This window comes from Sinocyclocheilus anshuiensis, unplaced genomic scaffold (genome assembly GCF_001515605.1).
Source record: "Sinocyclocheilus anshuiensis isolate Anshui unplaced genomic scaffold, SAMN03320099.WGS_v1.1 scaffold1530, whole genome shotgun sequence".
Classification (NCBI taxonomy): domain Eukaryota; kingdom Metazoa; phylum Chordata; class Actinopteri; order Cypriniformes; family Cyprinidae; genus Sinocyclocheilus; species Sinocyclocheilus anshuiensis.
Genome location: NW_015542493.1, coordinates 542,889 through 555,947, shown reverse-complemented (window position 1 = coordinate 555,947; position 13,059 = coordinate 542,889). Strand labels below are relative to the sequence as shown.

Below are 13,059 nucleotides of genomic sequence, written 5' to 3'. Positions count from 1 at the left end.
TTCCGAGTCGTTCGTTCATCACGTGACAGCCCCATAAACTTAACCAATGCAGTCTGAGCCGGAAAGAGAATTGATTAGGTCATCTCTCGAGTCTTCGGGTTTGAGTCGTTCCTTCGTCACGTGACAGCCCCATACGCTTTAACCAATGCAGTCTGAGCCGGAAAGAGAATTGATTAGTTCATCTCTCGAGTCTTCGGGTTTTTCCGAGTCACTCGTTCATCACGTGACAGACCCATACGCTTACCCTATGCAGTCTGAGCCGGAAAGAGAATTTATTAGTTCTTTTTTTTTTTTATTGAAGATATAACATTCACAGGGGATACAGTCATAGCAATAAAATACACACACCCAGAATACAAAACAATAAATACATAAAGAATAATAAAAATGAAATATAAACAGAACAAAAACAAATAAATAAAAAGTTAAACATCTTTTTTTTAAATAAATAAATCATAAATAAATGAAAATAAAAAATAACTTAAATGGAATATTACACATAAAATGTCAATGTTGTAACAAAGGTAATAAAGAGTTGGTTATTATTATTAAGTCTCTTTCTGGCTCAGACTGCATAAGGTAAGCGTATGGGGCTGTCACGTGATGAACGAGTGACTCGAAACACCTGAAGACTCGAGAGATGAACTAATCAATTCTCTTTCCGGCTCAGACTGCATTGGTTAAACTTATGGGGGAGCGGAACTCGGACATCTGTAGGTTTCAGGGCCATAGAGAAACATAGGAAGATACGACGCTCGCATCGTTTTTATGGGGTTTATGCTTCAAAAATGGAAAAACGATGTGCCTGTGGTACTTGTAACACTGATTCCAGGTATCCTGAGAGGATAGGCAATGGAATGTATTTTATTCTATTTCCTAAACTCCCAACAAAACGGAGCAAAATGTCCCAAAGCATTCACCCCCAATCCCAATGAAGACAAAAACGTTCGTTTTCTGGTTGTCATACTCTCATTAAGTTACAATTTTCATCTGCTCAAGCAGAACGTTAATGTCATCTGCTTTAGCAAGGTATCTAAGTTACAGTTTTCATCTGCTCAAGCAGAACGTTAATGTCATCTGCTTTAGCAAGGTATCTGTCTAAAACTAGCTAACGTTAAACCTAAATAGCGGACTGTTCTCGCATCTTGTACAGTGTAGGACAAAAACACATAAACGAAGGTCGACATTTCACTGTCTCTTCATATTAAACTGGTTAAATGTAAATTAATTTAATTGTACCCTGCGATACATGAACAGTGTTGATCCGGGATGTTGTCATCCGCGATCGTGACGAACGTAACATGAGGCTTCTCCCGCATGCATTGTGATCTGTGAACCCTCGCTTCCAAATTAATACCCGCAATATTTATTTTAAAATCTTTTATATATCCCTCCATGGTGTATTTAAGTCCCACTTGAATGGTGGTCCTTCTGTGTCCAAAATGTATCAAAAAGATATAGGGACAAGGTTTTCACACTGACAGCTGTTTGTTTGTCCGAGTTCGCAACAGTAACTAAGGGGGGCGGGGCTTACTGATAGGTCAATTACCTTTTTTAAATTTGTTTTATTCAGATCGGAAATGGGCTTCCATAGGTTTGGAATGACATGTTCACCCAAAAATTAAAATTCTGTCATTATACTTAAAAGAATCACTAAAATGTGAGAGTACTTTGTTGCTTGTAAATGTTTTAACCTCTGATTAAAGGAAGCCAATCTCTGACAAACCAGCAATTTATAGAAATGTCAGTAATAATCCTCCTAATCTAAATTGAAAATGTTAATGTTTTGATATTAAGCATAGCTGACAAGAGTCCATTTCAGTGAGTATTCTGTGCAAAGTTGGAACCCCAGGAAGCTTGACGGAAAATGAACATGAATCTAAATATGCTTTCTCTCATATTAGAGGATCAATCCACTCTTATGACCACATGGAGGGAGAAGCCGAATATTCTTGGCCCTTGTGCAAAGAGCTTTCAGTGGCCTTGAAAATGTTCTCTTGTTGGCAGATGAATCAAAATGCTGCCGTTCCTTGATGTATTGTGAAATATTTATCAAAGGAGACAATACTGTCACGGAAACGGGTGTGTGGAGGCAGGCAGGACGACGAGGACGACAAGGATTCCAATAATGACATTTATTGTAGACACAACAAGGCAGGTTCAGGTAGGTGAGACACACACTCGGGGTAACATTAACAATAACCGACACCAATGCTCAGACAGACAGGAACTAATATGGGGTGAATAATTAGAGGCAGACAGGTGAGCACAATGACGGTGATTAACTAATGATTAGATGGGCTAAACCAACACAAAGGGAAGAAACCACAACAAACAGTCCACAGGGGCGTTACAAATACAAGGAGTGGCACAAATCATAAATATTAAGTAATATAAAAAATGCTAACTCAAAACACATTTTAGAGAGAGGGCAACATGGGGCCTCTCTCTTTCCATAAAAAAGACACTGAATCCGGGGAATAGATGCATTAAAAAACAGTGCAAATATAAACCATGCATCCGGTCTTTTGCAATATGTTGCATGTTGATCGCTATTGTAAAATGTCAGTAGGTGACCTTAAATGAAAGGCGAGCATTTGGGATGGGGCCCCTCCTGCATTAGTGGCCCTCAGAGGCCATTCTGAATGCCTGTTCTGCTGATTACTGTAAGAATTACAGATACAATGTGTGGTCAGTGGATAGAGTAGGATGATGTGGTGTGTAACTTCCCTCGGACACAGATGTCATCAAACTATGAGTGCAAATGGACGCGAGGAGTTTAAAACCCCTTCTTTTGATAATGTTTGATAATGTAGATTTTTCTAGAATAGTAAATGTTAAAAAAAAAAGTTTTTTTTTCTGTGGGCCACAAAAGAATCTTGTGCAGCTTTTCTATACATCAGCAGTTCTTGATGGACTGTCAAGCTCAAAAAAGGACAAAAACTCAACATAAAAGTGTAATGAAAGCAGTCCATAGTCCACTTGTGCATTATATCCCAAGTCTTCTGAAGCCATATGACAGCTTTGTTTGAGGAAACCTAAACTCTACTAAACTCATATCTCTCAAATCACATATAGCGTCCATGACGCCGGTTAGAACTCAGTTACATCAAACATCATTGGCTCTCCCATGTTGTCACCAAACAAAAGACTTATGTGTAATGGCATTTTATTTGAGAGCTACAGTAAATATGATACAGTACAGCTACAGGATGATTATTATTGAATAACAACATACATTTTAGTCTTGCATTTTTGCCATATAAATATCAGCAACTGCACCAAATTGCTTTTTTATGCTTAGTTTGTGCCTCTGAATAGAATTTTTTTTTTGATTTTGTCTAAAGTTTCAATAAACTGTTCCATTAAAATAAATATTTTTATATAAATATTAAATCATTTTAAATCCCAGGCTTTACAGAGTTTTTTTTATAGATCGCTTGTATAAAATCTATATCATGTCTGCAATCACGTTGATATTCAGGTAAAAAAAACAGCTCTCTTGCTTGTGTGAAATTGTTTAACTATATAATATGATGCAAATATAAAAGACAAAAACTCATACAGGGGCATCATTTGCCCCCATATCGAATTTTGTGGGTATTATAACTGCATTCTGAGAGGCTACAATACACAGTGAATTTGTGGACTCTCAATGCGTATTTTTGTTTGTTTTTTACAAAGTGAGGGACATACTCTAAAGTCAGCTTGTACATCTTTAAAACAACAAGCACAATATTATTGTAAACGACATACATTGCAAAGTTTAAACAGTAAAAAAAAGAATGGTCATCCTGTGTTATGTGTTATAGTTGCCTAGACTAGAGTCATACACCCCCATGAATGCTTGCCCTTGTTTGGTGTAAAGGGAAGTAAGTACTGTAAGTACATTGTTTAAAGCTTTAATCTGAACAAAAGCATGTGGCTAACACCCGTGTTTGAAAATTCATCACTTATACATACACCGCAAAGGCTGAGTGGCCTCTAGACACGTGTGGCAGCATTCTCCCCATGGACCAGAGCCAAGCCTGTGGCGGCAGATTGGCTGCAACATGAGAGAGCGACCAGCTCTTGAATTTAATACCATCATAATGCTGGGTTTGTTTAGTGCCGCTAGCAAGAAGGATCCAATATCGACACATGTCATTGCATCATCCATCAGCCCTGCTTCAAAACCCTCCTGTCTTTTTGATGCTGCTGGTAAAGTTTCCTTCAGTAGCAAATCTGAGATAATTTTTTAACTTGGTTACTGTTAAATTTGAATTGGGGAAGTTGGTTCTGGACAGCAATTAGAGGCAGGCTGATTCCATTTTGTTAAAGTTCGGTAAAAAGAGAGATGCTATAGCATATATATATATCATTTATGCATAGGGGAGTTCATGATATTGCCTGTCCATTAGGATACCAAATCCACCAAATCAATCAATGTCATAACCATGTGTTAATTTGAAAATATAACTGGGATCCTAACCTCTAAAACTTCTGAGCCTGAATAAAAAGGTAATTGTGACTCTATATCTGAAAGTCACCTCTATATATCAAAGTATTCTGACTTTGTTCTCTTATATTTGCAAGCTTGTGGCAGAATCTGACTTTTATATTTTATAATATGACCACATCTCACAAACATCACTCTATATTTCACAGTTGTGACTTTGTTTCTTACAGTTGTGACTGTTTCACAATGTAAATTGACTGTATTTCTCACAATTGCAGCTTTTCTTTCTGCAGAATTGGAAAATACACAATGTGAATATATCTTGCAGTTGTGATTTTTGTTTTGCATAATTGTGATTGTCTCACAGTCTTACAATATGAAAGTCACAATGTGACTTTAAATCTTGCAGCTGTCTTTGTTTCTCATAATTATGATTTTGTTACTCACATTGCAACTTTATATCTTACATTGTGACAGTGATTTTGTTTCTGGCAATTTTGTTTTACAATTGATCATAATTGGGACATTGTGTCACACTGTGTTCCGATGAAAATATCTCACATTGTTGCTTTATGCCTCACAATTGACTTTCTTATTTTTATTTTTTTGGAAGCAAATGTATTTTATGGATGTACATACAAAGATGCATACACACTAGAGGTGTGCAGTGCTGCACCCCTGACCCCCATAAGCTTTTAAGACAGAACAATATGCTTGTTTGTAAGTGCCATTTTTTCATGACTTTGCATCAAACGCTTGTGTTGTAGCAACAAATTGCCTCTAATTGTGCCAAAATAGTTGAAAAGACACATAATCAATAGGGTAGTGCAGCTGTTTCCAAAGGAGCCTTTAAACACAGCTGCTGCAGCACCCAACATCCCCCCTCTCTCTTCTGACTCGTCCTCCACCCATGTTTTTCATTTTCTGTTCGCTTTCAAACGCTGTCACCTTAACAACGGGCCACATAATAAGTCCCTGTTCCCTTATGAGCCCTGAACCCCAAAACCGCCCAGAGCCGGGTGCTGGTTTGCCCCTCTTTGTAGTATATGGAATTAAAGCTCTCAGAACGACAGTTTGAAAATGTTTTATTAAGTTTTGCGAAGCCCTTGGCTTCAGTTGGGAACAGGGGGACTATTGTCCCTTGCATCTTGTAGAAGCTGCTGTTCAGCTTAGCAGCAAATGAGTGTTAGCCTGTGATTTCAGTGTAGTTGTGTGTATTACTTCTTTGCAAAAAGGATGAAGGTGACTCTACTTCCACCTTTTACTCTCTCTACCCCTCGCTTTCTCTTTTTCTTGCTTTGTTTAAATCAGCTGAGGCAGCATGTTGTTGTGTTGAGAGGAAACATGTGGTTTCTGTTAGTAGGGACTGGGTGTCTGGCACCATGATATGCACTGGGGGTTAAAGGAAGATGGGAGGGGTTGATGGGGTAATGGGACATTGAGATTGAAGACCCCGTAGGAGGATGGGAATCAAGAGAGAAACATTCTGCGATTGTGACAGACAACTTTCTCCTTTCTATACTCGCTACCTGTGTTGTTCAGTGAATACATTTAAGAAAAATGTACTTGAGAAGCAAAAATGCGTGATATTAAGAGTTCAGAGAGACTGGGGCAAGTTGTCACACTTTTTACTGCAGTGAATATTTCTCAGAGTGGGGTTAAGTCATTTTATTATTTTTTATTTTTGGCATTTCTGCCTTTATTTTGATAGGACAGTAGCTTGACAGGAAGCAAAGTGGGAGAGAGAGAGAGAGAGAGAGAGAGAGGGCGACAGGATCAAGAAAGGTCCGCGAGCCGGGACTTAAACTCAGGACACCTAAGGGTGCAACGGCGCTATTTGTCAGTGCATTGCCCACGATTTACGATTTACGATTTTTTTTTTCATTTACAGAAAAAACGTTTTTTGAACATTTCTTCTTGCTCAAGATAAAAGATACAATTCACTGAACACACACTGACTTTTAGCAGGGCATGTTGTCATGAAACAGCAAAAATGTAAAGTTACAGTAAGATGCAAAAATATGAAACCAAATTTTTATATATTATAATGTATAATAACATTTAAAAGCACAAGACACCTTGCCTCAGTCTTATACTCATTAAAAATACTATTTTCCTTAGACTACAATTTAACCTTTTGTTTGAAATCTAACTTCTTGCCTGATTGTATGCCAATGTGAATATATATGAAGCTTGTGACTTACCTCTGTGACAGTGCAACCATTGTTTTTTTTCTTGTTTCATACATAAATCTAAATACATAAATCTAGTGCTGCCTATGCTTAACATGAGAGAAGGAAATACTTGAATGGTGTACACTAGCAATCCAAGGATACTTAGTCTTTAGATTTTTTTAAGCCATTTTTCACTGTAAATGTCACTAAATCGTGCTAATACAAATTGTGAACAGCCATAAAGGAACTAAAAGGTGATTAAGCAGTGTAATGTGTGCATATGTCTTTGCAGCTGGAGCAGATGCTGTTGCAGCAGTCAGGAGATTCAGACCAGCAGAGTGTGTATGGCACAGAGCAGGGTTGGCTAAGAGAGGAAGGACGATCTTATAGGCTGAAGCTCCAGGCCTTTCAAGAGAGCCAACACAGACAGGCTCAGCTGGTGCAGAAACTACAGGCAAAGGTCCACTGTTAGATGTGGTCCCATTCAACACATTTAATTTTTGTCGATGGGAAAGATTCTTTGAAGGGAAAAATTATTTTGTAAATTTTGTAATTTATTTACTTTTAGAATATACATATCAAAAAGAAACCACAAAGCTTTGGTATAGTTGGGAATGTGCTTCATCTTAAGTTGCGGAGTGAAAGTATTTGTCTGTGTCTGCAGTTGCTCCAGTATAAGAAGAGATGTGGAAATCTAGAGCAGCAGGTGTTGGAGAAAACCTCAGAGTCAGAGAATCTGAGGCTCTCGGTAAGTCTTACTGGAGAACTTCACAGCCTTTATGAATAAATTAATGAATGAATGAATGGGGCATTTATATAGCACTTTATTGTGTATTGCTGTACACCCAAAGTGCTTTACAATCATATTGTGCAGCATCCACTTGGATGATGCTACGGCAGCCACAGTACAATGGCGCCAGTGCACTCACCAGTGCGTTGGAGCTTTTGAATTTTAAGAAATCTATCTGCTCCTGTGACTTTTGTTGTCTAATTGTTGTCAGGTGTTGCACTGTATTTTGGTGTGTTAGGTATAAACCTGCCTCTGTCCATGTATTTAGCTCCAGTCACACCTAGACTCTTCAGCACACCGTCTCCAGCGCTTTGAGCAGGAACACAGTATGGATGTCCAAAGTAAACTTGCACTGCTAGAGGATGAGCAGGAACGGTAAGAACAAGAGTGATATGCACTTCTGACAGCAAGAGGTGCAGTGAAACAGGCGGGCAATGACTAAAATGAGGGAGAGTGGGTGAATCAGCCAAAGAGTATGTCAAGACTGGCTGTTTGGAACCAAAGGAGAATTTAACATTTTTGAAAATGAGAATGATAAACCAAGTGGAGAGTTTGTTTTCTTTTTGTTTTCCCTTTTTTGCTTTGTTAGAAAATACAGCTTAAGATGGTAGTTGTGTTTTGGAACATGGTACCTGGTTTCCTAAACCAACTGTTTAAAAACCATCATGACCACCATAAACTAGTAGCTGATCCAAGGTGGTCTGCAAGCTAGCACCACCTAAAGACCAGTTTATATCCACTACTGAACAGCATGGACTAACCAGTGATCAGCCTGGAACAGGTAATGACCAGCTAATGAACGGCAGTAACTTGCTGTAGACCAGACTGGAAAACTAATGAACAGCATGGACTAGCTAACAACCAGCTTAAACCAGCTAATAAACAACTGGAACAAACATGGACTGGTTAGTTGTTAGATTAGACCAGCTAATGACCAGTTTGGAGCTACTAATGAGCACCAGACCAGCTAGAAACAAGCTTCCATGTTCTAAAACAGAAGTACCACCACCTAAGCTGAATTTTCCACCAGGCATTCACCATTCTAACATTGAGAAACGATACATGAACAACATATATTAAGGAGGCAAATAGAGCTGAACTGCTCTAAATTAAATCTCGTAGCTGCCTACTTCAATCCCCAAAAGCACATACTGGAAATTAATAGTTTTAGAAGGGGGTGTCAAAAACAAAAGGTATCCAGTTTGTCAGACTTAATTATCACAGCCTTGTTCACCGTCTCAGCCAAATAGTTTTTACTGCACTTCATACAAAGAGCCGGCCAACCTACCAACCCAGACGCCAGCCTTTAAAAGAACGTGATTTACTGTGCCACTCGCCCGTAATTGAAACAGTTATGGCAAACTCTGGGCCGTCCAGCTGCCAAGCTCTCATTCGTTTTTACACCTTAGTGCCTCTGTCAGAGAGCGCACTGCACAGTGCAGTTCATCCGATCATCTGTGGCTCTGCAGTCTTGTAACACAATTTATTTAATTTCCTATGTCAGAGAAGTCAACTGTGCCACGGCTCATGAGAATTTCATAGCATGCCACAATTAACTGAGATTCAGCTGGGCAGAAGTGTTATGCCTGTTACACTACTGCTAAAACGGCTTTGCGTTTTCTCAGAGGGGCACAAGCTGAATTAAGCCTAAACACAGAATCATGGAGCAAATATACTTATTGAAAATGATTAAAAACATTCTCGTAGCTTTGATTGTGTCTCTCTCTGTTGCTCACCCCTTTGATGATCGTTTTGTTCGTCGCCCTTACTGCCTCACACCCTGGCGTCAATCTTTGTATGTAACTGGGTGGATTCTGCCACGAATGATGTAAATAACCCTGTAAACTATTTGACAAGCAAATCTGGTGGCAATTAGGCTGGAGCTGACATGGACTTTATTAAAACTGTCACGCACATTCCCCTCTAAGCATGGCTGACAACGTAGAATGTGACGTGGGCCTTTATGAGCCTGTAAACATAGAAGCTGATAGAGGCCGCGCAATGGAGGGGGGTGAGATCATGTGCAAAGTTTGGCTCATGGCTTAACAGGTTGAGGTCCTCTGTGCTCTGAAGCAGTTCCATATATTTCACAGGTGTTCTGGTTTGAGCCAGGTCAATGTGCTGCTCCGGGAACAACTCGAACAAGCCAACGAAGCCAATCGGGCCCTGACGGAAAGCCTGCAGAAGGCACGAGAGGAGGCAGAGCAGAGGGACACGCGACTCAGGAGGGAACTTGAGGTGAGAGGGAGGAGGAAAAAGAGAGAGGGAAGGAAGGAGAGATCTGTAGTGTGTGTTTTTATCCAAATCCACAGTTTAAGGAAAATCTTTCCTTTATCCAACCCAATGAAACTCAACTCTGGAACTTGTGGAATTCCACCCTGGTGCCTGTTTTGTCAGTCTGGACACTGTCTTTGTTTTAAATCATTGTTGTGATTTTCTCAGCTGTTGTTTCCTGTGAAAACATTCCAGTCGACTGGAAAAAGAGCGAGAATTCATTGCTCGGTGCAAACATCTGGTCATATGAAGGAGCTCATGTAGTATTCAGCCTCATACAGTCAAGAAAAGTTTACTGTATCATTTGTGTATGTGAGTCTCTGTGAGTGTGTGCGCCTAGCAGTTCAAGTATGTGTGGGTGCATTCATTATTTTTCATATGTGTGCATCTATAATGGAGACATCTTTAACCTCTTTGCCACCCTCCTTATTACCGAACCTGCCGACCATATGGCCGTGTCGCTCTCCCGCAGATGAATACCTCCCGAAACGGCCGCGAGCAAGCCCATGTGCGATCTCTGTGGCGCCAGGCCGCCTTCCTGCGAAGCTCTTTCACCCAGCTGCGGGCCTTTGCTGACAGGTGAGTGTAGCTTGCAGCCAGAACCCTTGGGATCAAAGCGCAGCGGGTCACCTGGGTCATCCCTCACCCATCCTGACCGCATCGTCCTGGGAAATGTGATGGTTAGATTGCCCTTCAGATTAGTCTTGAGCCATCCATCAGAGCCAAGCTTGATGAGGGCTCGGCCTGTGTAAATGCTGTGATCATTGTTGAGTAATTTGCTGTAATGTGGATTACTCAACACATGGACGGCGGAGAAAATGTTCACGACCCTTACTCAGGCACGACACTGTTCAAAGAGTTTATTCCCAGATCACAATATAGTTTCGGCCATCTGGCTCTCGTCAGTTGTGAACAAAACACATTTCCTTGGGAACGTAAGGAAATCGTTGTGTAAGGGAATTTCATTGCTCCTGCTGGTTGTAATCGGTTTTTTTTGTGCTTTACAGGAGTCTATCCGACATGCGAGCCGAGTGTGTGGTGGCTGGCCGACGTCTTCAAATGGCCTGTGTGAATTTGGAGGCTAGCATGAGCCAGCCTTGTAGCCCTGCTAGCAGTGGAGTATCTGCACTGGAGAATCAACTAAGAGACAAGCTGAAAGAGGCTATGCAGCTGCAGGCCCGCTTTGACGCAGAGAAAGTAGAGCTTAACTCTAGGTACAACATGTCTGTCTGTTTACGTACAAGTCCCATTCATTTTTCAACAGTAATATACAAGTGTCATCATGCTTGAGCAGCATGCTGTAATAAATACATACAGTATTGTCAGCTGGGGTTAAATTATCGTATTCAAAGGATTTCACAGTGCCATAAATTTCAGCACATATACCTAAGCTTTGAATTGAATTATTGATGTCCTGAACTCACATCTCCTAGATGACTCATTGTACATTGTCCTGAGTGCTGACACACAGGGAAGGTCAGCACAGATTGCCTCATCTATCCAACTATGTGGCATGCCAAAACTAGAGAGAAAGAGTGTGTCTCTTTATTTGCTGTTCAGTATCCTCTACATTCTTCATTTACTTTTATAATGTGTCAGTGGTCTATGACACTTTCTTTTGAGAGCGGATCCATGGATCTGACAGAGCAGGGTTGGGGTCTTCTGATGAATGGATCATTGCAGCTTCTTTCTTCTACATCTTTTCATCAGTGACAGTTAGAGAGCAGAGATCACTCTCCATTTTGATATATGAAATTTTAGCTGAGCTTTATTACAGCGGGAAGAAAGGGCCATAGATAAATGGGTATCAGATAAGCACACCATAGAGTGTTTGATCATTTTGCCTCAGTTGTTAATGTTACGCATGTGCACATTTTTTTCTTCACATTGTGATAGTATGTGTGCTCATGCAGAACAATGAGTACTGTATGTCTTAGAATACCTCAGAACCTCATAAAATCTGTGCCTATTTCAACTTGCAGATTACAACAATGGAAAATGGTGTGCTATTTTTCTTAATGAAACAGTACACCCAAAAATTAAAATTCTTTCATCAGTTACATACCTTTGTGTCTGAAGCTTTGAACCTTCAAAAATTATGCAAAAGCTTCAAAATATAACAAATGTGATCCATACAACTTCCCGAGTCTTCTGAAGCTAAAGACAGCTTTAAAAAAAAAAAAACAGACCAAAATGTAAGTTGTTATTCACTCATGATACTGACTTCCATTGAATTATTAACCATTGAAGTCAGAAAATCAGGACAGTTCTGTGAACCAGTTCAACTGATAAATTGAAATTATTTCATATCAAATAGAACAATTATTACTTTTCACATGAACGTGCCAAAGAGAGCTATTGTGGATGCCAAGATGTTAGTGAATGATAACATAATTTCAGTCTATTCCTCACTCTGTTCCTCACAATCTATCATATGACTTAAGACAGAAAACATGTCGTAAGGACCACTTTTATGATAATTGGATATTATATATTTAAAGTCTAACATGCATGTAATCTGTACAGGATCCTGGAATTGGGTGAAATGGTGAAACAGCTCAGAGCACAGAACATTGAGAAGGCAAGCAATCTGACAGCACTGCGAAGCAGCTTGGACAGGATGGTGAGCAGTGTTGCAGTAGAATCATTTACATTTAATTATTTAGCAGACACTTCTATCCAAAGGGACTTACAAATGAGGACAATAGAACCAACAAAAGAGCAACAATATGTAAGTGCTGTGACAAGTCCCGGTTAGTCTAACGCAGTACACATAGCAAGTTTTTTTTAAATAATAAATAGAAAGAATAAAATATAGATAGAATAGAAATAGAATAGAGGGAGTTAGTGTTAAGTCAGGTTATTATTATTTTTTATAATAAATAAAAAGAATGAAGAATAGAGAGTACAAGTGTTAGAGGGTCAAGGTTTTTTTTAATAAAAAGAAAACAACTAGATACAATTAAAATAAAATCGAGAGTGCCAGTGATATAGGGGGTCAAGTGTAGATGGAAGAGATATGTCTTTAGCCATTTCTTGAAGATGCCTAAAGTCTTGGATCGAGTTGGGCAGGTCATTCCACCAGCAGGGAGCAATTAATGTAAAAAATCATTAATTGGGAAGACTAGTCTTGATAAACACTACCAATTTTTATCTGTATTATCTGGATTTATCTGGAGTCTGGTGTGTGTCATGGCTGTTCAAGAAGCTGCACTTTGACCTGAATGCTTTCCTGTACAGGAAATAAATCGGTCCGAAGACCGAACCGAGAAGGATGCCTTATGCAGCGAGATCAGCAGTCTGCAACAGTTACTGCACAACATTAATCAGGTTTACTGAACATGATTGCCATGATGTTTTGGGCCAGATGTACTAAACATGAG

General features: G+C 39.6%; 1 protein-coding gene across 1 annotated transcript in view; it reads left to right on the top strand.

Annotated features, from left to right (window-relative positions):
* The window catches only part of LOC107694109 (rootletin-like), a 48,061-nt gene that overhangs the window by 17,052 nt on the left and 17,950 nt on the right, over positions 1–13,059 (top strand). The window contains exons 4-11 of the mRNA XM_016493702.1: positions 6,905–7,072; positions 7,277–7,360; positions 7,671–7,777; positions 9,496–9,640; positions 10,149–10,255; positions 10,684–10,890; positions 12,203–12,299; positions 12,917–13,006. Coding sequence (XP_016349188.1) covers positions 6,905–7,072; positions 7,277–7,360; positions 7,671–7,777; positions 9,496–9,640; positions 10,149–10,255; positions 10,684–10,890; positions 12,203–12,299; positions 12,917–13,006 — 1,005 coding nt within the window. The remainder of the gene's footprint in view (positions 1–6,904; positions 7,073–7,276; positions 7,361–7,670; positions 7,778–9,495; positions 9,641–10,148; positions 10,256–10,683; positions 10,891–12,202; positions 12,300–12,916; positions 13,007–13,059) is intronic.